Genomic DNA, 25,090 nt, shown 5'->3' on the forward strand with positions numbered 1-25,090 from the left:
AGAAGTAACAAAGAGCACTTAAAAAAAGTTGTGCTTCTCAAATTTAATATTAAGATCACCAAAAAGAACAAGAAAAAAATTTAAAGTAGCATAGTATAGAGTTAAATATATCTCAATAATCATGGAGTGATGATAATATTGGATTATGTGAAGACAGTGAATCTGTCACCTGATCTCACAAACATTTATCTTATCCTTCCATAACCTTTGTATTTTAGATCTGATTTTATGCCTACAAGGAGATGTACTGAGGGAATAGTATCTCTGCTTCTCTGGGATACGACATATATTCACATCCATATAAGAGCAACACTGCTTATAATAAAAAGTTTACTTTCAATTCAATGTAATTTGAAATATATTTATAGGTTGTGTAACCATATCATATCAGTCTGGTTCAACTTTTACATAACAAAGCTCTTCAGTTGCCATGGACACCCAGATTGAAGGCCACGTAACCTGAACATACCAAGATAAACCAAGCATGCAACCACAGGTAGAACCTAAGTGCCCAGAACAAGGAACAGCGACAAAAATTAAGAAGCATACATTGCATGGTAGGCTGCAGGATCCAATCAGATAGAGCCCTGGTATCATAGCAGGGCATCATCCTATGGCATCATCCTATGGCAAGATCCAATCAGATCATGCCTCATTACCCTCTGACTATAAAACCTTCCCCAATCCCCAGCTTTGGGAGACAGACTTGAGATCTGTCTCCTTGCCAGTTCACTCATGATAAACCTTTCTTGCTGCAAAAACCTGGTGCTTCAGTGTTTGGCTTTCCATTGTGCAGGGGCAAATGGACCCAGTTTAGTTCAATAACAAAGTTGGTGACCCAGATTGGACTTCTCTAAATCCTTTCAGGGCAGTTTTGCCTGTGGCTCACCAGCTCCATATCAAGGATGGGATCCACTTGAGGGTCTGAGCAGCTGTCCAGGTGTTTTACTCAGTGATTTGCTCTTGGTTCCTGTCTCCCCAGCATGGCCCTGCTGACTTTTGGTGCTTTTACTTTCATTTTTGCAGCAAAAAGAAGTTTTGAATTTTGGAACACATTTTTTTTCCTCTTTTTTATTTTTATTTTGTGGTGAATTAATCTCTGTATAAGTGACCAACTCTCAGCTCCTTTCTTATCAACTTCCACTAGGGAGCCTTGTCAACCTCCACAAGGGGGCTTTGTTAGGGGATTTCAACTTTGATTGAAAGAAGAATAAGGGGGTATGCTCACATGGCACTCTTGATTATAAATTTGACTAGGAACTTGACTGGGAACTTGGAACTTGGATGTGTATATGTATACGTGTCAAGTTTAGGGTTTGTCTAGTCACTTGTTTAATGTTGTTAAGACCACTCAGCAAACCCTGAAGGAGCTGCCAGTGGCAGCCAAGGAGGCCTGACTCAGGGTCGCTGTCTATTCCAGTCAACTAGACTGAGTAAATTATTTGCTTGATTATCGGCTGGAGGTCAACCTTCCTCATCCAGAATGGACTAAAGATGTCCGAAGCTTGCAGGGACAAGTTTGAGCCTTATCTGTTTGCTCCCATTGAGGGGATCAAACTCAGAGTCCAAAATGCTGTGGTTTGTCTTGTTTGATTGGCTTTTTCTGTTTCTGTTTGTATTCTGATATGAGAAGTAATATTTGGCTTAAGCAGCAGTTAATATTTTGACGGCAGAGAAACAGCCGAATTAGAAAATTATTTAATTGAGGGACTACATTGCTCCCTCCAGCCCTTTTAGGTACTCCTAGGTGACTAAGGGATACCCAACCCATTGGGTGATTCACTGGGAAGGAAGGAATCTCCATAAGTACCACATTGCAGACCCAAAATATATATATCTCTTTCTAGTGCAGGGCCTTGCTCTAGCCATCTGAGATAAACTTCCAAGCAAAATGGGGAATGTTAATTGTAGCAGGACTCAGCAGCACAAGCCATAAAGGTACAACAGTGGCCAAAGAAAATGCTTCTTCCTTTCTTGTGGTCCTTAAAGCCTTCAGGCAATACACTGACATTAACCCTGAACACCCAGGTAACCTGAGAGTTTTACCAGTCAGAGTGCCCCTGGCATAAGAGGAAAACTACAAAAAGTAGAAAAGGTGTTGGGAATATCAATATCTCAAGTAGTCGAGATTGCCTTTAAGGCATTTAATCATCTTATTCAAGTCCAGGAAGGGCAAAAGCAATGCGACATGAGACAACAAGCTATGCTGCTTGCTGCGGCTCTTGGCCACAACCAGTTGAGGTGCAAGATGGAGCATGCTAGGAAAAACAAATGGCCATGGGTAAGACCCCTAGGGACCCCACTGCTGGCCAAAATGGCTGTACACTCTTGAGGCCACGATGTGCATATTATAAACAAGAGGACCATTGGAAATGGGAGTGCCCTAACCATCCTGGCAGGTGGAGAAAGAAGCTGCCCATTAATCAGCCCACCAGATATCAGTTTCTGATAGTGATTAAAAATAAAGGGACTGGGGATCCTCTATGACGTAGGAACCTTAGGTAATAACTAATGTAGAAAAGAGACTTATGGGCTTTCTAATTGATTCCAGAGCTAACCTTCTTCCACTAGCTCCTCTCTTCCTGCCCGTCCGCCCAACTACTTTGCTACTCTGGTTTCTCTAAAATTCAGTAAGGGGCTTCAGCCACGTGGAACAGAAAAATTTAAACTAAAATTGTTAGTTTAACAGTGACGAAGTTTGAATCTAACTATCCCTTTTAACTAGTGAGTTATGCCTGACATATGGCTAAAGCTTTAAAAATTAAAGCTACATGATCATTATTTGTATCTGGCTGCATGTACAAGTCTGGTTGTATTTGTCTATGGTACCAAATCGGCTTATAAATAGATGAGTACTCATAAATTAAGCAAATAAGACCAGGCACTTTTCAAATTCATGTTTGACTTAGAAATCTTTTGGCAAATGGGACTAGTCTAAGATTGTCGATTTGATGGGAATGCCTGTGTCCTCTGAATTATTTGACTTTAAGGTCATTACTTTTATAATATTTGACTGATATGCAGTTATATAAAATAATTAATAGATAAATAATTTGGAATGACGACTAGTTTGTCTATTATCTCAGTTTTCATAAGTAATCTCAGCACACTGCTAAAAATAAATAAATAAAGGCAAATGGGATAAATAGCTATAAATTTTTATGTAATTTGAAACCCTAAATTAAATAATAGATACTCATTAAATGTACAAGTCATTTTCAAATATGATAAAAACTGAAACAAACTGCTGAACATAAATAGGGTTGTCCTTGGCTTCTTAAATTTAATAGAAAGACTAGAAAGACTAAGAGAAAGACTAAATATGCATAAAAATATATTATAGGGAAATACGTTTTTCTGACAATTATAAAATGGCTCTTGGCCAAGTATGGTGGCTCACGCCTATACTCTCAGCACTTTGGGAGGCTAAGGTGGGAGGAATGTTTGAGGCCAGAAGTTTGAGACCACCCTGGGTAACAAGGCAAGACTACATCTCTACAAAAAAAATAAATAATTAGCCAGGTATGGTGACACACACTTGGAGTTTCAGCTACTTGGGGGGCTGAGGTGAGAGGATTGCTTGAGCCCGGGAGTTTGAGGCTGCAGTGAGCCATGATCATGCCACTGCACTCTAGCCTGGGCAAAAGGGCAAGACCTTGTCTCTAAAAAAAATAAAAAAATGAAAAATAATAAAAATAAAATGGTTCTTATCTGTTAAATAATTATATGTAACAGGCAATTCAAGATTTTGTGCTTCCTATGTTTTTAATAAAATTTAAGGTTACTAGAAGCCAAAAATTCCAATTGATATATAATTCTGTATATAAAGTATGCCAAAGTAAGGTGTGTTTAATAAGAGAAAAAAAATTATAAGAGGAAAAAAATGTCTTTTATTGAGAAAAAATAATTTTTTCTAATTCAAAGGTTATTTAAAGGGAGTGTCAAAATGTGGATTTAGGAAGGAAATAGAAATAAGATAGAAAGGAACTGTAAATAGGAGAGACAGAAAGAGATGTAAGGAGAGTTATAGATGTAAAGATAAGAGAATAATTTTGCATGAGAAAGTCTTGCGTGGTAAATCTTTTTCCTAGAGTGATATAACTGGTTACTTAAGAAGAAAGAGGAAGTATAGAGTGAGGCAGGGTGTCTCAGTAATCCATAGATGGTCTGAGTAAATCATGATAAGGTTCATGAATGGGAACTTATGAAGGAAATTCTGGGTGTGATTAAGCTGGCTATAATTAAACGAAATTATTTGTGACAGTCTTTCTACAGAATAAACTTTGATGTTAAAATACACTGATACAAAGTTTAAAAATTTGGTCACCTATGTTAAAACAACAAAGGTTTCCTTTCTTTTCTTTTCTTCTCTTCTCTTTTCTTTTCTTCTTTTTTTTTCTGAGACGCAGTCTCACTCTATTGCCCAGGTTGGAGTGCAGTGGCGTGATCTCAGCTCACTGGAACTTCCACCTTTCAGGTTCAAGCGATTCTTCTGCCTCAGCCTCCTGAGTAGCTGGGATTACAGATGTGTGCCACCTCACCCAGCTGATTTTTGTATTTTCAGTAGAGATGGGGGTTTCACCATGTTGGCCAGGCTGGTCTTGAACTTCTGACCTCAGGCCATCCACTGCCTCAGCCTCCCAAAGTGTTGGGATTACAGGCATGAGCCACTGCACCCAGCCAATAAAGGTTTAATTGCTTTTAGTAAGATTGCAAGAGGTTTTGATTTTTAATTCTGAAATGTGTTTAACAACCATCCTCTGAATTACAAACAAGTTTCTATTTCTGTCACATTTCTTCCTGAGAACTACCTAGTTTCTCTGGTTTTACTTTTATCCTGAAGGTCCAGAAAAGCAATGTTTTACCCAGTATAACTTGATTGAGTACTCTTGGCTTTTCTTTATGTGTCTGAATTATTTTATGTAACCAGAACTTCATACGCTCTTGCTAAGAACCACATATTCCCTGCTCAAGGAGCCTAGGAAACACAGATTCTGTGTTTTACCAAGAAAACTTCCTGTACTTCATGCTGTCTTTGTTGGTTTTTGACTACTTCAGAAAACTGAACTTTACAAGGGTTAAGGTTTTTACATCCATGTAACTTTCTGTATTGCTTTTGAAATCTTCTGATTTTTACTCTTACTTTGGTTGAATAAGTAACTATTATTTAGCAGTGAACCACCATTCTATTAAAGAAAGTAGTTTTTGAAATTTTTAACATCTTTGGCAGGTCTCTCCAGGACCCAAATCTTAAATTAAGCCTTTTGGCCTAAAATTAATTTTACAATTTTCCACATAGGCCCCCTGAAGAGCCTCAAAGGGTTTATCTCTCATCTTGTACAGATATTAAATGATTAGGTTTATTTGGTAAATAATACAGGAAGGGCTGTCAAATAATGAATGGTGTTTAACTTCCCTTAAGTTATATTTGTGTGCTTTATTAAAAAGTGTAAAATTGTATAGGATTCCTAAAATTCTGATATGCCAAGATATGTGTCATAATAATGATTATTATGTTAAATGATTGTATGCCACCAAAATATCTAAATTGCCTTGTCAATTGAAAATTCTCATCATATCTTTGGCTATGATTGTTCTGGGTTTTTGTCATCCACAGTTACTGTTTTGAATTCTTCTCTAGAAGTATTTGCAATGGGCTATAGTCCAAAATTGCTAATCAAAATAAAGAAAAAAGTTTTTTTGAAACACAGTCTTACTCTGTTCCCCAGGCTGGAGTACAGTGGTGCAATCAGAGCTCGCTGCAGCTTCCATCTCCTGGGCTCAAGTTTGATCCTCCTACCTCAGCCTCTGGAGTAGCTAAGACTACAGGCATGTACCACCACACTCAGATAATTTTTTTGACTTTTAGTAGAAACAGATCTTGCTATGTTGTGCAGGCTGGTCTTGAAATCCTGAGCTCAAGCTATTCTCCCACACAGCCTCCCAAAGTGCTGGGATTACAGGTGTGAGCCACTGCACCTGGCCAACCAAACAGAATTATTTAAATGAAATTAAGTAATTGATAAGGATAATGTTTTTGTTGCTTAAATGTTTTGTTTTCCAAATTCAAGGAGATTTTCTGACATAAGCTATCTATAGCTTGCAATATTTTGGTAAAGTATCCTCTATTGAACAAAGGTGGAAGCATTTGCTTTTTCTCCCTACTTGATTCATTAAAATTCAGAAGCTATACATGAGTATTCTTATTTTTATTTATATAAGTTAAATAAAAATCTTATCTCTCTTGAAAGCAGGATACAATTGGGAACATTGGTTATATTACCAAGGTATGTACTGAAATGTTATATGTAAAAATGTGCCTAAAATGCCTGTCTTCAAGAGTTCCTAGCTTTACAGTAAGTAAAAACTATCACTTCCTGGTAGGCCCAAGAACCTTAAGACTGTAAGTAAAATCTAATGCCTGACTTGGTCTGGCCATCTAGCTTCAAGAGGTTCTAATATCTGAGATTTCTTATATGATCAATGTGGAGAGGAAAAGTTATGCTTCTAAGAAAAGCAAAAGTGTATCTGTTATTAGAGTGTAACATTATGCATTGCCCTAAAGTCCTTGCTATTTGGCTATAGACTGGACTAGATTCTGAATTCTCCTAAGATCCTCTAACATTTGGTTATAACTAAATCCTGATGGAGTCCCCTAGCCCTCTTTCCCCAGTCCAGACTAGGGATGCTCTCGGGACATTCAGGGGATTTCCCCTTTTAAAATCTAACCAACTAGGTGAATTAAAATATCAGAATTGGACACAAACTGTATCCATAGGATACTATAGTTTCCTTGTCTCAAAGAAGTTGATGTTGTCTCTTCTTTTGTAAAAGCCACAGTGAAAATAGTAACGGGGCCCCCCTCACTGTCTGTGTTCCACACTCTAATGGGGCTCTCCTCAATTCACATCACAAGAAGTCTAGCAAACTATGCAGTTCTTTTTCTATCCTCACCTCCCCTTACCATGACCCAATATAACTTGCTTAATTCTGCCACTTTACTTATCTTTCCTGATGTCAGGTCTGTCCAACAGGCAGAACTGCATGCTCTTACTAGACATGTCTTTTAGCCAAAGGTAAAACGGCCAATTATTTATACAGATGGCAAGCATGCCTTGGGATAGCTCACAATCTTAGTATCTGTGTGAAATATGTCCACAATACCATATTGGAAAACCATTTCATGCCTTCATGGACCACTTCACGTTACCAAAAAGTCCCTTTGAGGCATGGCAACAATATTTTTTTCAGCTCCCTGTCTCTCAAGGATATCGGTATGTACTAGTTACAGTTTGCATGTTTTAGCATTGCATTGAAGCCTTCTATTGTCAACAGGCCACAGCCATGGCAGTAGTTAAGGCCCTGTTGGAAAATTTATACCAACCTTAGAAGTCTCTCAAGGGCTTCATAATGCATGAGGAACTCATTTTACAGGGCAAATTATTGAAAACATTTGTATAATTTGGCCTATTTATCAACATCGCCATTGTGCTTACCACCTCTAGTCCTCTGGACTGGTGAAACAGACCAAGGGAATAATAAAAGCCCAATTGGCAAAGATTTGTGGTGTGGTATTTAGCCTGCCATGGCCCAAGGCCCTTTCTTTAGTCCTCCTTAACCCTGGCACGCTTTCAGTGTTCCTTCGTAGAGTTCTAAATTCATCTAGATGGTCAGGGTAGCCAACACATTTGTGGTAGTCTCTAATCTTTACTGATCCCCTTCCAATTAGGACTCCTCATTGGCAGTCATTTCTGCTTGTCCCATTGGCCCCTGTACACCTCCTGGGAAAGAATTTTGTACAAATCTGCCGGGTCCATATTTCCTTCTCCCAAAAAGGGGGAAATAATATTAGCGTTATCTCACCAGGAGATCTGGCCTCAGAAATGGCTTTTACCGTAATTCTCATCTCTCGAGTTGGCCTCACTAACAGTACTCACCCTCCTCTCCACAAGCTACCAATTGTGCCCCGAGAGTCCTGGGGCACAATCCAACACCAATGATAATCCCAGAGATTACAGCTGGGGATGTACTCAAGGATGTGATTTACATGGAGAATAATCCTCTAATGAAGGAGCTAGATTAGGAAGGCTTCTGGGGTCCTGGTTTGGACTAGGTTCTGCTTGAAATGGATATATGGTCAGAAACCTTTCTGGCACTGTCAATAGAGTTAAAGTACATCTCCTAGCTTTTGACAAGTGAAAAGTTCCATCCTCATTATCACTTTGCTAAAAAACAAAGATTTTTATATATGGCTTGAAAGTGAATAGGAATGGTTACATTGCATTTATGCTTTATTGGAATGTTAGGACATTATTAGAAATTGTCCTAACATCTCTACCAATGTGCAGAAATTTATATACACACAGACCACACATTCTCAATTTCTATTGCTCACACATCTTCTTCCTCAAGGCTTTTCATAGGAGGCATTTTCCTAAGCTCAGCTGTTGGTCCTCTGTTCTTTCTTCCTACATTCTTTCATTATTCATTTTTGTAACTCCAAAGAACACTTATATTCTGATGATTCATAAATATTGTAAGACAGTTTCTCTCTTCTTCTGTTCTCTAAACAACTCTACTCTCTCATAATCAGACTTACCTTTCTCTGTTTCCAAAAACTGCTATTACTATGCATGAAACCACGACTATTTAGCTTAAAAATTAATACATTATTTATACTCTGAACCATACAACTCAGCACTTACTTAAGGTCTTTCATTACTTAAACTTAACAAGTCATAATAATCTCACTCATCTGATCAGATTTCATGCAATTTGACATCAGAGATTAGTTTAATACTTTATCTGTATGCTCAACAAGTTCTTGTAGTACTGGGGCCATAGAATGATTCAATAATTATTTGACAATTAAAAACATAAGTAAATTGTCTGTCCTAGTAACTTTGGAAATAAAGTGCTACATTGATTATTATTTAATATCAATTTATCCCATCTTTTAAATGTGAGACTAAATAATTTAAAGTAAGTTAATACATATAATAATGGAACTCACAACATATATATTTTTATAGTTTAAGAAGTATGCTCACTTAACCTTCCAGTAGTCGTGTGGAGACCATATTACTATTCTCTTTCCACAAACAATAAATAAAACTCATAAATGTAAAGTGACTTGCCCAAGTTCACCTAGCTAGTAAGTGGCAGAGCTAAATCATAACCTCACATATTCTGTCCCCAAGTCCAGTGCTCTTTCCCTTATATCTGCATATTCACTCTTAAAAATATAGTAATGTATATACACATACTATGTTGTTGTAACATGACTCATATTTCCTTTTTTATGTTTTCACTTTTCTCACTTTTTAGATTTATTTATTTATTTATTTATTTATCTATTTATTTGTTTGAGATGGAATCTCATTATGTTGCCCAGGCTGGTCTTGAACTCCTGGACTCAAATGATCTGCCTGCCTTGGCCTCTCAAAGTGCTGGGATTACAGGCATGAGTCACCACACCTGGCCACTTTATTAAAATATTTCATCATTATTAGATTTCATTATACAGATTGCATATAAGTTTAGACTAGTTGTTATGTTTACAAAAAGTCTTTATATTCAGGATAATAAAAATATATAAGCATTTCTCCTCCCAAAGGCCCTTCTGACTATTCTCAAAATTTTAAAAAGTCATTAACAACATATCTGCAATACTAGAGTAATCAGAGGTGCTGCAGTTGCATCTGAAGCAAAGCCAGATGTGAAACAGATGCAGCACCACCACAGTTACAGATTACTGATATCAGGTAAGTGCTTTAACTTTGATTGGCTTTGGGATGCAATTGATGGAGCTGGTCTGAGAGAGGCTATTAAGAGACCTCAGCTTCCCCAAGTGATTTCACCCTGGACCCTTATCAGACCCTCCCAGCTCAGCTTCCACCATCTAATCAAAGTTTAAAGCACTTACCTGATATTAGAACCTGAAATGCCAGTATTGCTGTACTACATCTGTGTTATTTCCAGTTTGTCAAGTAGGTACAATTGCAGAACCTGTTCCAGCACCTGTAGCTCACAGCGTTATACCACAGTAGACATCTGCTGCCAAAACTGAAAATATCTAACCTTAATTTTGTTAGAAATTTGTCATTTCCAAAATGATTTTCAACATTAATAGTTTCATTTTAGTTACTTACCATTTGGATAGGGCGTTTCACATAAAGTTAGGAATTCAACAATAGGATGATCCATTTCAAGTACTGTAATTGCTTTTCCATGCATGATGGTTAAACTTGGTCTTCTACAAGCTTTGTCATAGGACAGCCCACCAGAGAATATTATGAATGGTTCGCTACATAGGAAAAAACATTAATGAGACTCAGAAGTCCTTTAAAATGACACAAAGTCACAGGACTGAACCTATAAAGAACAGGTTTTGTTGTATACCATATAACATGACAGGCAGCAAAAAACTTGCCCGGCTCAAAATTTCTCATTCAATAACCTACTATTCTACCATTTCCCACTTTCTAGATGTACATTCTCACATTTAATTTACTAACGGACCAGTCTAAACATGTTGGGGTAGGTTTGGGGAAAGACAGTGAGCTTGGAGGAAGGTAGATGTGCTCACTGACTCGCAAAAGGACATATTCACATACTTTACTTGGTTCCCAAACTCTAAATCACTATCATTGGAATATTAGTCTATGTTAGAATATCAGATTAATTAGCTGGCCTATGGGGTCTAAAATCTGTACAAGAGAAAAGAGGCAAATTTTAATATAAAATGAAATGTGACAGTGGAAAGCTCAGAATGGCAGAGGGTAAAATAAGAATTCTAGATAATGGAGTTTCTGTGAAAAAAGAGTAAAGATAAAAAGATGGAGAAAGCTAATACGTAAGAGAAGGATAGCTAATCAAAGATAAATTGCCTTTTCTATTTTACTTGTGGCCAGTCTATAGATCAGTATAAACTCCATATATCTTGCTCAACTAACTTTAAACAAGATTTTTGGTCTGTTGCTTTATAAGATACAATTAGATAATGGAGTGGGGTTAAGATTCCTCTAAAACATTATAGCTATCTGAAAATTATGAAGTCATTTCACAGTTTTTCATTTTTCATTTCTCAAATCAATACTTACATATCTCTGGTGTATATGTACAAAAGAAAAAGTGTGTTAGCAGGAAGTAATTTCAAGAAGTAAGAAGTAAATACCAAATTGAAAATATTCTTTTCTAATTTTTTTAAAGAACTAGAGGCCTTTATTGTATCGAATTATTTGAGAATATAATGCTCATCTACATAATTCACTTACATCCTATTTGTTAAGCTGAAGAATCTACTTGTTTCTAGAAATAGCTCTGTAAGATTTCGTTTTCTCTTCCGTTTTGTACTGTGTGTGGTGTCAAACATTATCAGTGGGACATTTACTAATCTTATGCTGGCTACATAACCAAAAAGGGGGGTTTTTTAACAAAGTTTCTATACAAATCTACATATAAAATGCTTGTATTATTTTCTATTTATAATTCTATCTTAATATTCTGACATAAATATTAGAGTTATAAGCAAAATAAACAAAAATACTCTAACTTATTTTACTTCAGTTGATTTGAGTAATAGTCTTGCACCAGTGATTTGATATGGTAAATGACCAACCTACTAATGGTGCCATTAAAAAGCACATTTGTTATTTCTATAAAATGTATATTTATTATTAATAAGATTTATCCAGATTTAAAAAGCATTTCTAATATAGTTATTTATGAAATAGTGTGGGGGTTTTTACCTTTGTTTTTTGCTTTGTTTTGAAAAAAAAAGGCCACAACTTAAGAGAATGTAGTATCTTTTCATAATATTAATAATAATATTAAGCTTAACTACCTACCATTAATATTAATAAAGGCCATAAGTATCTATTTTTTTCCTGTGTAAAAGTAGGTGAATTTACTCTCATCCCCTAATACTAACCCAAACATAGGATAAGGAGCAATTTACCTCCCCTGCTTTTTTGTATATACATTGGAAATATGTCCTCTCTAATATTGAAAGGAAGTAAAACCTCTTCTGCTGTAATTACGACTCTGCATCAGAATACTCTGGGTCTGAAGTTAGTTGTTAATATATATGCATTTCTCTATAAACTACTGAGTGATTGAATAAAAAGTTATTTCCTCAGGAAAGTGCTCAGGGAACCACTCATGGTTAACTGTACTAAATATTTAATTATCATATTTAATCCTCATAAGCAATGTCCTCATTTTATTAATGAGGTTAAATAACAGCTAAGAAGCAACAATCAAAAGAAAATTGAGATCTACCAGACTCCAAAGCCTATGATTCTAAACACTCCTATATATTGCCTCTAGTAATAAATAGCTACCATTTACTGAGTGCTTACCATGTGGCATGTATTGTGCTATGTGTATATATAAAGTAAATTTTGTGTAATCCTCACAACAACCTTGATGAAGAAAGTACTATTAGTCCCATTTTATACATGAAGAATCTGGGATTAATGCAGATTAAACTTGTCCAGGGTCAAGCAGCTAGTGAGTACCAGGACAAAGGTTCAAACCCAGACTCAAAAGCCCACATTTTTCATTTTTAGTTTAATGTTTCCCAAACTGTGGAATACAACTTGGTAGTTGTCCAGCAGAAAAAAATTAAATTTGATAATTTGATAAGCACTTGCAAAACCATATCTCCTTTTAGGAATTTTGCATTTCATAGCATATGTTAAAAATTCTGAGAAATCATATGGCAAGCAATCCAATTTACTTTTATAGAATTCAAAATTTCTCACATTTATTAGATTACAGATCCTTTTTCTTCCATGAATATCATTAGTGATTAAAGGAACAGAGTTGTTTGATAATGCTGTACCACACTAAATGTTGTACCACACTAAACTGTGTCAGGTGTTATTTAATAGAAAGATTCTATTAAGGGATACCTATCAGATGGATTCTTATAAAAGAAATAAATGACCATATACTTGAAATGTCCTCATACTTAAAGAAAGCATTAATAAAAAACTAACAAATTATGGATACAAAACTTGGATGAATCTCAAAGGCATTCTGCTGAGTGAAAGAAGCTAGGCTTAAAAGGTTACATAATATATAACCACATATGTGTAACAGTTTCCAAAAGGCAAAACTATAGTGATGGAGAACAGATCAGTGGTTGCCAAGGGTTAGGAGTTGGGGAGAGGAGTGACTATAAAGGGACAGAAAGGGAGAGTTGTGGGAAATGATGGAAATATTCTTTATTTTTATTGTGGTGATAGTTTTAGAAATCACACATGTGTTTAAAAACATGAAACTGTACACCAAAAGAAAAATAGTTAATTTTACTGTATGTATAATTTGTAAAATACATAAAGAAAACAGCATTAAAAGTTTGTTCCAATGAAGGCAACAAGATTAAACAAATTGTGTAACATAATAATAAATATTAAATGCTAACATATATTGAGTATTTATGATATTCTAGGCATCGCATGCAGAATTTTACGTGCATTCTTTTATTTAATCCTTATAACATCCCAATGAGATAACTACTATTATTATCTCCATTTAACAGATGGGTATACTGAGGCTTGGAGAACTTAATTATACATAAAGCCTATCAGTAGGCTGCCATAATAGGAACAGATTAAAAGATTAGCAGAAAATAATTTTCTTTAGCTTAAGAGAACCTAATAATTCTAGTGGTAGTCAGTATATAAATCAATATTCCTATCTTGAAGAAGATAAAATTATTAAGCCTAGAGGCCATCTTAGTTGGAGTGTCAGTAAGCAAATTGGTGATTGGGGATAAATGATTCCCATATACATAGCTGTTTATCCCTGAAAATGTAAAGCAAGTCTGCGATTGGCTGGTCTGACATAAAACCGAGAAGAAAACACATCCCTTACATGTGCTATCTATGCAGTCCAGTAAGAGACCCTATTGCTGCAGCTTATATGGTAGAGCTCTTCCTAAGGTTCCTGTTTCTGTGACAGCCATCCTGACTTATAACTGTACAGTTTTTGCTGTGTAATAGTTGGAGCAGGGATATAGCTATATAATTCCACTTCCTAACTGTGGCCCGTTTTGCTGTGGCAATAAATTTTAGTATTCTTAACCTCACTGCCCCTCTGCTTTTTAACCTCCTTTTGTGCTAAGCTCCAGAGGTAATAAAGTAGTAATCACAAAAAATAGAAGCAATGTACTAATGTACACAAGTAGGTGGGATGACAGTAATTATCATCAATAATATGATTATTTCACATTACAAATATGAAGAGTTAATTTACACATAGTTGTATTATTGACTAGCAAAAAATTAAGAATACTTGAATAATTTTAACAATATGAAATAATGATGACAATAATAATAGTAACTATTAAGAAACCCACTATGTGTCTTCATCAAACTGAGGACATTACAGGCTGTATCCATTATTTCATTTAATTCTCATGAATATCATAGTGAGATAGGTATTGTTGATAAGGAAACTAAACTTTAAGAGAGGTAATTAAACTTTGCAAGGTCACACAACTGTCTTACTTCAAAGCCGATGATTTTAATTATTACTTTACACTGCCTTAACTTGAGTTTTTGATTTCTAAAAATATGTTCTCTTCACTTTCATCTCTTCCTCCCTTTGCTTGGCAACATCTGATCATCCTTAAAGTCCCATCTAAGGCATCTCCTTGCCAAAGAATTTTCCTGATCTCTCTCTTCATGGTTCTCCTCCCTACTCCCCTCAAGGCTGGGTTAGGTGCTCTTTTTCTGTGCGCCCATAGCATATTTCTATAAAAGTAACTTCCATATTGTATGGAAATCACTAGTTTATGTCCTTGCCTCTACTGCTAGAACATAACAAATTCAAAAGCAAGCAGTAATCTTATTTCAGAACATAAAACAAATCGCATAGTACATGGTATATAGTAATAACTACTAAATAATACTATATACTATATATTATACAGTATATTATATTAGCATAGATAGTATATTATATATAAGCTAGTAGTAAATAGTAATATATAGTATATTATACTATATATAGTATATATTATATATACTATATATAGTAAATATATTATACTATATATAGTATATATTATATTATACTACATAGTATACTATATATATCATACTATATGGTATATTACAGTATATATATTATACAATATATTATATAGTAATAACTACTAAACTATAGTAGTAACTACTAAATGTTGTTTTAACTGAATTAAACTGAATACTGTTGAGAATCCAACAGAAATACAAATTTTATTTTTATTTATTTATTTATTTTCTTTTTTTTTTTTCCTTTATTATTATTATTATACTTTAGACTCTATGGTACATGTGCGCATAGTGCAAGTACGTTACATATGTATACATGTGCCATGCTGGTGCGCTGCACCCACCAACTCGTCATCTAGCATTAGGTATATCTCCCAATGCTATCCCTCCCCCCTCCCCCCACCCCACAACAGTCCCCGAAGTGTGATGTTCCCCTTCCTGTGTCCATGTGCTCTCATTGTTCAATTCCCACCTATGAGTGACAATATGCGGTGTTTGGTTTTTTGTTCTTGCGATAGTTTACTGAGAATGATGATTTCCAGTTTCATCCATGTCCCTACAAAGGACATGAACTCATCATTTTTTATGGCTGCATAGTATTCCATAGTGTATATGTGCCACATTTTCTTAATCCAGTCTATCATTGTTGGACATTTGGGTTGGTTCCAAGTCTTTGCTATTGTGAATAATGCTGCAATAAACATACTTGTGCATGTGTCTTTATAGCAGGATGATTTATAGTCCTTTGGGTATATACCCAGTAATGGGATGGCTGGGTCAAATGGAATTTCTAGTTCTAGATCCCTGAGGAATCGCCACACTGACTTCCACAAGGGTTGAACAAGTTTACAGTCCCACCAACAGTGTAAAAGTGTTCCTATTTCTCCACATCCTCTCCAGCACCTGTTGTTTCCTGACTTTTTAATGATTGCCATTCTAACTGGTGTGAGATGGTATCTCATTGTGGTTTTGATTTGCATTTCTCTGATGGCCAGTGATGGTGAGCATTTTTTCATGTGTTTTTTGGCTGCATAAATGTCTTCTTTTGAGAAGTGTCTGTTCATGTCCTTTGCCCACTTTTTGATGGGGTTGTTTGTTTTTTTCTTGTAAATTTGTTGGAGTTCATTGTAGATTCTGGATATTAGCCCTTTGTCAGATGAGTAGGTTGTGAAAATTTTCTCCCATTTTGTAGGTTGCCTGTTCACTCTGATGGTAGTTTCCTTTGCTGTGCAGAAGCTCTTTACTTTAATTAGATCCCATTTGTCAATTTTGGCTTTTGTTGCCATTGCTTTTGGTGTTTTAGACATGAAGTCCTTGCCCATGCCTATGTCCTGAATGGTAATGCCTAGGTTGTCTTCTAGGGTTTTTATGGTTTCAGGTCTAACATTTAAGTCTTTAATCCATCTTGAATTAATTTTTGTATAAGGTGTAAGGAAGGGATCCAGTTTCAGCTTTCTACATATGGCTAGCCAGTTTTCCCAGCACCATTTATTAAATAGGGAATACTTTCCCCATTTCTTGTTTTTGTCAGGTTTGTCAAAGATCAGATAGTTGTAGATATGTGGCATTATTTCTGACGGCTCTGTTCTGTTCCATTGATCTATATCTCTGTTTTGGTACCAGTACCATGCTGTTTTGGTTACTGTAGCCTTGTAGTATAGTTTGAAGTCAGGTAGTGTGATGCCTCCAGCTTTGTTCTTTTGGCTTAGGATTGACTTGGCGATGCGGGCTCTTTTTTGGTTCCATATGAACTTTAAAGTAGTTTTTTCCAATTCTGTGAAGAAAGTCATTGGTAACTTGATGGGGATGGCATTGAATCTGTAAATTACCTTGGGAAGGATGGCCATTTTCATGATATTGATTCTTCCTACCCATGAGCATGGAATGTTCTTCCATTTGTTTGTATCCTCTTTTATTTCCTTGAGCAGTGGTTTGTAGTTCTCCTTGAAGAGGTCCTTCACATCCCTTGTAAGTTGGATTCCTAGGAATTTGATTCTCTTTGAAGCAATTGTGAATGGGAGTTCACTCATGATTTGGCTCTCTGTTTGTCTGTTATTGATGTATAAGAATGCTTGTGATTTTTGTACATTGATTTTGTATCCTGAGACTTTGCTGAAGTTCCTTATCAGCTTAAGGAGATTTTGGGCTGAGACAATGGGGTTTTCTAGATATACAATCATGTCATCTGCAAACAGGGACAATTTGACTTCCTCTTTTCCTAATTGAATACCCTTGATTTCCTTCTCCTGCCTAATTGCCCTGGCCAGAACTTCCAACACAATGTTGAATAGAAGTGGTGAGAGAGGGCATCCCTGTCTTGTGCCAGTTTTCAAAGGGAATGCTTCCAGTTTTTGCCCATTCAGTATGATATTGGCTGTGGGTTTGTCATAGATAGCTCTTATTATTTTGAGATACATCCCATCAATACCTAATTTATTGAGAGTTTTTAGCATGAAGTGTTGTTGAATTTTGTCAAAGGCCTTTTCTGCATCTATTGAGATAATCATGTGATTTTTGTCTTTGGTTCTGTTTATATGCTGGATTACATTTATTGATTTGCGTATATTGAACCAGCCTTGCATCCCAGGGATGAAGCCCACTTGATCATGGTGGATAAGCTTTTTGATGTGCTGCTGGATTCTGTTTGCCAGAATTTTATTGAGGATTTTTGCATCAATGTTCATCAAGGATATTGGTCTAAAATTCTCTTTTTTGGTTGTGTCTCTGCCAGGCTTTGGTATCAGGATGATGCTGGCCTCATAAAATGAGTTAGGGAGGATTCCCTCTTTTTCTATTGATTGGAATAGTTTCAGAAGGAATGGTACCAGCTCCTCCTTGTACCTCTGGTAGAATTCGGCTGTGAACCCATCTGGTCCTGGACTTTTTTTGGTTGGTAAGCTATTGATTATTGCCTCAATTTCAGCTCCTGTTATTGGTCTATTCAGAGATTCAACTTCTTCCTGGTTTAGTCTTGGGAGGGTGTATGTGTTGAGGAATTTATCCATTTCTTCTAGATTTTCTAGTTTATTTGCGTAGAGGTGTTTGTAATATTCTCTGATGGTAGTTTGTATTTCTGTGGGATCCGTGGTGATATCCCGTTTATCATTTTTTATTGCATCTATTTGATTCTTCTCTCTTTTTTTCTTTATTAATCTTGCTAGCGGTCTATCAATTTTGTTGATCCTTTCAAAAAGCCAGCTCCTGGATTCATTTATTTTTTAAGGGTTTTTTGTGTCTCTATTTCCTTCAGTTCTGCTCTGATTTTAGTTATTTCTTGACTTATGCTAGCTTTTGAATGTGTTTGCTCTTGCTTTTCTAGTTCTTTTAATTGTGATGTTAGGGTGTCAATTTTGGATCTTTCCTGCTTTCTCTTGTGGGCGTTTAGTGCTATAAATTTCCCTCTACACACTGCTTTGAATGCATCCCAGAGGTTCTGGTATGTTGTGTCTTTGTTCTCGTTGGTTTCAAAGAACATCTTTATTTCTGCCTTCATTTTGTTATGTACCCAGTAGTCATTCAGGAGCAGGTTGTTCAGTTTCCATGTAGTTGAGCGGTTTTGAGTGAGATTCTTAATCCTGAGTTCTAGCTTGATTGCACTGTGATCTGAGAGATAGTTTGTTATAATTTCTGTTCTTTTACATTTATTGAGGACAGCTTTACTTCCAAGTATATGTTCAATTTTGGAATAGGTGTGGTGTGGTGCTGAAAAAAATGTATATTCTGTTGATTTGGGGTGGAGAGTTCTGTAGATGTCTATTAGGTCCGCTTGGTGCAGAGCTGAGTTCAATTCCTGGGTATCCTTGTTGACTTTCTGTCTCGTTGATCTGTCTAATGTTGACAGTGGGGTGTTAAAGTCTCCCATTATTAATGTGTGGGTGTCTAAGTCTCTTTGTAGGTCACTCAGGACTTGCTTTATGAATCTGGGTGCTCCTGTATTGGGTGCATATATATTTAGGATAGTTAGCTCTTCTTGTTGAATTAATCCCTTTACCATTATGTAATGGCCTTCTTTGTCTCTTTTGATCTTTGTTGGTTTAAAGTCCGTTTTATCAGAGACTAGGATTGCAACCCCTGCCTTTTTTTGTTTTCCATTTGCTTGGTAGATCTTCATCCTTTTATTTTGAGCCTATGTGTGTCTCTGCACGTGAGATGGGTTTCCTGAATACAGCACACTGATGGGTCCTGAGTCTTTATCCGATTTGCCAGTCTGTGTCTCTTAATTGGAGCATTTAGTCCATTTACATTTAAAGTTAATATTGTTATGTGTGAATTTGATCCTGTCATTATGATGTTAGCTGGTTATTTTGCTCGTTAGTTGATGCAGTCTCTTCCTAGTCTCGATGGTCTTTACATTTTGGTATGATTTTGCAGTGGCTGGTACCTGTTGTGCCTTTCCATGTTTAGCGCTTCCTTCAGGAGCTCTTTTAGGGCAGGCCTGGTGGTGACAAAATCTCTCAGCATTTGCTTGTCTGTAAAGTACTTTATTTCTCCTTCACTTATGAAGCTTAGTTTGGCAGGATATGAAATTCTGGGTTGAAAATTCTTTTCTTTAAGAATGTTGAATATTGGCCCCCACTCTCTTCTGGCTTGTAGGGTTTCTGCCGAGGCTGGGGGAGGGGCGCCCGCCATTGCCCAGGCTCGCTTAGGTAAACAAAGCAGCCTGGAAGCTTGAACTGGGTGGAGCCCACCACAGCTCAAGGAGGCCTGCCTGCCTCTGTAGGCTCCACCTCTGGGGGTAGGGCACAGACAAAAAGACAGCAGTAACCTCTGCAGACTTAAATGTCCCTGTCTGACAGCTTTGAGGAGAGCAGTGTTTCTCCCAGCACGCAGCTGGAGATCTGAGAACGGGCTGACTGCCTCCTCAAGTGGGTCCCTGACCCCTGACCCCTGAGCAGCCTAACTGGGAGGCACCCCCCAGTAGGGGCAGACTGACACCTCACACGGCCGGCCAGGTACTCCAACAGACCTGCAGCTGAGGGTCCTGTCTGTTAGAAGGAAAACTAACAGAAAGGACATCCACACCAAAAACCCATCTGTACATCACCATCATCAAAGACCAAAAGTAGATAAAACCAAAAGATGGGGAAAAAACAGAGCAGAAAAACTGGAAACTCTAAAAAGCAGAGTACCTCTCCTCCAAAGGAACGCAGTTCCTCACCAGCAACGGAACAAAGCTGGACGGAGAATGACTTCGATGAGCTGAGAGAAGAAGGCTTCAGACGATCAAATTACTCCGAGCTACGGGAGGATATTCAAACCAAAGGCAAAGAAGTTGAAAACTTTGAAAAAAATTTGGAAGAATGTGTAACTAGAATAACCAATACAGAGAAGTGCTTAAAGGAGCTGATGGAGCTGAAAACCAAGGCTTGAGAACTACGTGAAGAATGCAGAAGCCTCAGGAGCCGATGCGATCAAATGGAAGAAAGGGTATCAGCCCTGGAAGATGAAATGAATGAAATGAAGCGAGAAGGGAAGTTTAGAGAAAAAAGAATAAAAAGAAATGAGCAAAGCCTCCAAGAAATGTGGGACTATGTGAAAAGACCAAATCTACGTCTGATTGGCGTACCTGAAAGTGACCGGGAGAACGGAAACAAGTTGGAAAACACTCTGCAGGATATTATCCAGGAGAACTTCCCCCATCTAGCAAGGCAGGCCAACATTCAGATTCAGGAAATACAGAGAACGCCACAAAGATGCTCCTCAAGAAGAGCAACTCCAAGACACATAATTGTCAGATTCACCAAAGTTGAAATGAAGGAAAAAATGTTAAGGGCAGCCAGAGAGAAAGGTCGGGTTACCATCAAAGGGAAGCCCATCAGACTAACAGCGGATCTCTCGGCAGAAATACAAATTTTAAAGACCTCTGAGCAACAAAATAGATGTCATAAAGTCCATGCATGTATATATTGTCATGGAAGAACCTCTCAGGTATCATATGGATCTATTTGCTCTCATTTTACAAGTTTGGCTTTCAAGTTTCTTAGTCTATAGAAAATCAAAGATTGGATACTAGTAGACAACACAATAAAAATTATAAGAAATCCTCATGGCTCAAAACTGAAGGAAAGCGAAAAGATTTTTAAAAATATATAAAAGTGAAGCAGAATCTGGGCTAGCAAGATGGCCAAATAGGAACAGCTCTGGTCTGCAGCTCCCAGCGAGATCAACACAGAAGTTAAGTGATTTCTGCATTTCCAACGGAGGTACCTAGATCATGTAACTGGGAATGATTAGACAGTGGGTGCAGACCACGCAGGGTGAGCAGAAGCAGGGTGGGGCATCACCTCACCCGGGAAGCGCAAGGGGCCGAAGAACTTCCTCCCCTAGCCAAGGGAAGCCATGAAGGACTGTGTTGTGAGGAAGAGTGCATTCTGTCCCATATACTACGCTTTTCCCATGGTCTTCACAACACGTAGACAAGGAGATTCCTTCCAGTGCCTATGTCATCGGGGCCCTGGGTTTAAAGCGCAAAACTGGGCAGCCATTTGGGCAGACACCAAGCTAGCTGAAGGAGTTTCTTTCCATACCTCGCTGGCACCTGGAATGCCAGCAAGACAGAACCATTCACTTCCCAGGAAAGGGGGCTGAAGCCAGGGAGCCAAGTGGTCTAGCTCAGTGGATCCCAACCCCACAGGGCACAGCAAGCTAAGAGCCACTGGTTTGAAATTCTCACTGCCAGCACAGCAGTCTGAGGTCGATCTGGGAAGTGCCAGCTTGGTTGGGGGAGGAGCATCACCATTACTGAGGCTTGAGTACATGATATTGCCCTGACAGTGTAAACGAAGCCTCTAGGAAGTTCGACCTGGACAGAGCCCACCACAGCTCCACAAAGAGGCTGTAGCCAGAGGGCCTCTCTAGATTCCTCCTCTCTGGGCAGGACATCTCTGAAAGAAAGGCAGCAGCCCCAGGCAGAGGCTTATAGATAAAACTCCCATCTCCCTGGGACAGAGCACCTGGTGGAGGGGTGGCTGTGGGCGCAGCTTCAGCTGACTTAAACATTCCTGCCTGCTGGCTCTGAAGAGAGCAGCAGATCTCCCAGCACAGCACTTGAGCTCTGCTAAGGGACAGACAGCCTCTTCAAGTGGGCCCTTGACACCCATGCCTCCTGACTGGGAGACACCTCCCAGCAGGGATCGACAGACACCTCATACAGGAGAGCTCCAGTTGGCATCTGGCGGGTGCCCCTCTAAGATGAAGCTTCCAGAGGAAGGAACAGGCAGCAATCTTTGCCGTTCTATAGACTCCTGTGGTGATACCCAGGCAAACAGGGTCTGGAGTGAACCTCCAGCAAACTCCAGCAAAACTGCAGCAGAGGGGCCTGACTGTTAGAAGGAAAACTGACAAACAGAAAGGAATAGCATCAACATTAACAAAAAGGACACCCACACAAAAACCCCATCTGAAGGTCACCAAGACCAAAGGTAGATAAATCCATGAAGATGAGAAAAAAAAGTATAAAAAGGCTGAAACTTCCAAAAACCAGAAAGCCTCTCCTCCTCCAAAGGATCACAACTCCTCGCCAGCTAGGGAACAAAACTGGATGGAGAATGAGTTTGACGAATTGAAAGACATAGGCTTCAGAGGTGGGTAATAACAAAATCCTCTGAGCTAAAGGAGCATGTTCTAAACCAATGCAAGGAAATTAAAAACCTTGAAAAAAGTTAGAGGAACTGCTAACTAGAATAACCAGTTTAGAGAAGAAGATAAATGACCTTGGAGCTGAAAAACACAGCACATGAAGCATACACAAGTATCAATAGCCAAATTGATCAGTGAAAGAAAGGATATCAGAGATTGAAGATCAACTTAATGAAATAAAGCATGAAGACAACATTAGAGAAAAAAGAATGAAAAGGAATGAACAAAGCCTCCAAGAAATATGTAACTATGTGAAAAGACCAAACCTATGTTTGATTGGTGTACTTCAAAGTGACGGGGAGAATGGAACAGAGTTGGAAAACACTCTTCAGCATATTATCCAGGAGAACTTCCCCAACCTAGCAAGACAAGCCAACATTCAAATTCAGAAAATAAAGAGAATATCATAAAGATACTGCTAGAGAAGAGCAACCTCAAGACACATAATTGTCAGATTCACCAAGGTTGAAATAAAGGAAAAAATGTTAAAGGCAGCCAGAGAGAAAGGTTGGGTTACCCACAAAGGGAAGCCCATCAGACTAACACCAGTTCTCTCTGCAGAAACCCTACAAGCCAGAAAAAAGTTGGGGCCAATATTCAACACTATTAAAGAAAAGAATTTTCAAACCAGAATTTCATATCCAGCCAAACTAAGCTTCATAAGCGCAGGGGAAATAAAATCCTTTACAGACAAGCAAATGCTGAGAGATTTTGCCACCACAAGGCCTGCCTTACAAGAGCTCCTGATGAAAGTACTAAATTTGGAAACAAAAAACTGGTACTAGCCACTGCAAAAACATACCATATTGTAAAGACCATAGACACTATGAAGAAACTGCATCAACTAATGGGCAAAATAACCAGCTAGCATCATAATGACAGGATGAAATTTATACATAACAATATTAACCTTACATGTAAATGGGCTAAATGCCCCAATTAAAAGACACAGACTGGCAAATTGGATAAAGAGTCAAGACCCATCAGTGTGCTGTATTAAGGAGACCCATCTTATGTGCAAAGACACACATAGGCTCACAATAAAGGGATGGAGAACTGTTTACCAAGCAAATGGAAAGAAAAAAAAAAGCAGGGGTTGCAATCCTAATCTCTGATAAAACAGTCTTAAACAAAGATCAAAAAAGACAAACAAGGGCATTACATAATGGTAAAGGGATCAATGCAAGAAGAAGAGGTAACTATCCTAAATATATATGCAACCAATACAGGAGCACCCAGATTCATAAAGTAAGTTCTTAGAGACCTACAAAAAAACTTGGACTCCCACACAATAATAGTGGAAGACTTTAACTCCCCACTGTCAATATTAGACAGGTCAATGAGACAAAAAATTAAAAAGGCTATTCAGGACTTGAACTCAGCTCTGGACCAAGTGGACCTAATAGACATCTACAGAACTCTGCACCACAAATCAACAGAATATACATTCTTCTCAGCGCCACAATGCACTTATTCTAAAATTGACGACATAATTGGAAGTAAAACATTCCCCAGCAAATGCAAAAGAACAAAAATCGTAACAGTCTTTCAGACCACAGTGCAATCAAATTAGAACTCAGGATTGAGAAACTCACTCAAAACCACAAAACTACATGGAAACTGAACAACCTTCTCCTGAATGACAACTGGGTAAACAATGAAATTAAGGCAGAAATAAATAATTTCCTTGAAACCAATGAGAAAAAAGACACAATGTACCAGAATCTCTGGGAAACAGCTAAAGCAGTGTTCAGAGAGAAATTTATAGCACTAAATGCCCACAGGAGAAAGCAAGAAAGATCTAAAATTGACACCCTAACATCACAGTTAAAAGAACTAGAGAAGCAAGAGCAAACACATTTAAAAGCTAGCAGAAGGCAAGAAATAACTAAGATCATAGTGGAACTGAAGGAGATAGAGACATGAAAAACCCTTCAAAAAAATAAATGAATCCAGGTGCTGGGTTTTTGAAAAGATTAACAAAATACATAGACAACTAGCCAGCCTAATAAATAAGAAAAGTGAGATGAATCAAATAGACACAATAAAAAATGATAAAGGGGATATCATCACTGATCCCACAGAAATACAAACTACCATCAGAGAATACTATAAGCACCTCTATGCAAATAAACTAGAAAATCTAGAATAAATGGATAAATTCCTAACCACATATACCCTCCCAAGACTAACCCAGGAAAAAGTCAAATCCCTGAACAGACAAATAAGTTCTAAAATTGAGGCAGTAATTAATAGCCTACCAACCCAAAAAAGCACGGGACCAGATGGATTTACAGCCGAATTCTACCAGAGGTACAACGAGGAGTTGGTACCATTCCTTCTGAAACTATTCCAAACAATAGAAAAAGAGAGACTCCTCCCTAACTCATTTTATGAGGCCAGGG

At 37.7% G+C, this 25,090-nt stretch overlaps 1 protein-coding gene across 6 annotated transcripts in view; it reads right to left on the reverse strand.

Annotated features, from left to right (window-relative positions):
• Positions 1 to 25,090, reverse strand: part of STXBP5L (syntaxin binding protein 5L) — a 491,711-nt gene that overhangs the window by 202,377 nt on the left and 264,244 nt on the right. For all 6 annotated transcript variants that reach the window (XM_024244879.3, XM_024244878.3, XM_054551430.2 and 3 more), the window contains one exon: positions 10,152 to 10,306. In XM_024244879.3, coding sequence (XP_024100647.3) covers positions 10,152 to 10,306 — 155 coding nt within the window. The remainder of the gene's footprint in view (positions 1 to 10,151; positions 10,307 to 25,090) is intronic.

This window comes from Pongo abelii, chromosome 2 (genome assembly GCF_028885655.2).
Source record: "Pongo abelii isolate AG06213 chromosome 2, NHGRI_mPonAbe1-v2.0_pri, whole genome shotgun sequence".
NCBI lineage: Eukaryota > Metazoa > Chordata > Mammalia > Primates > Hominidae > Pongo > Pongo abelii.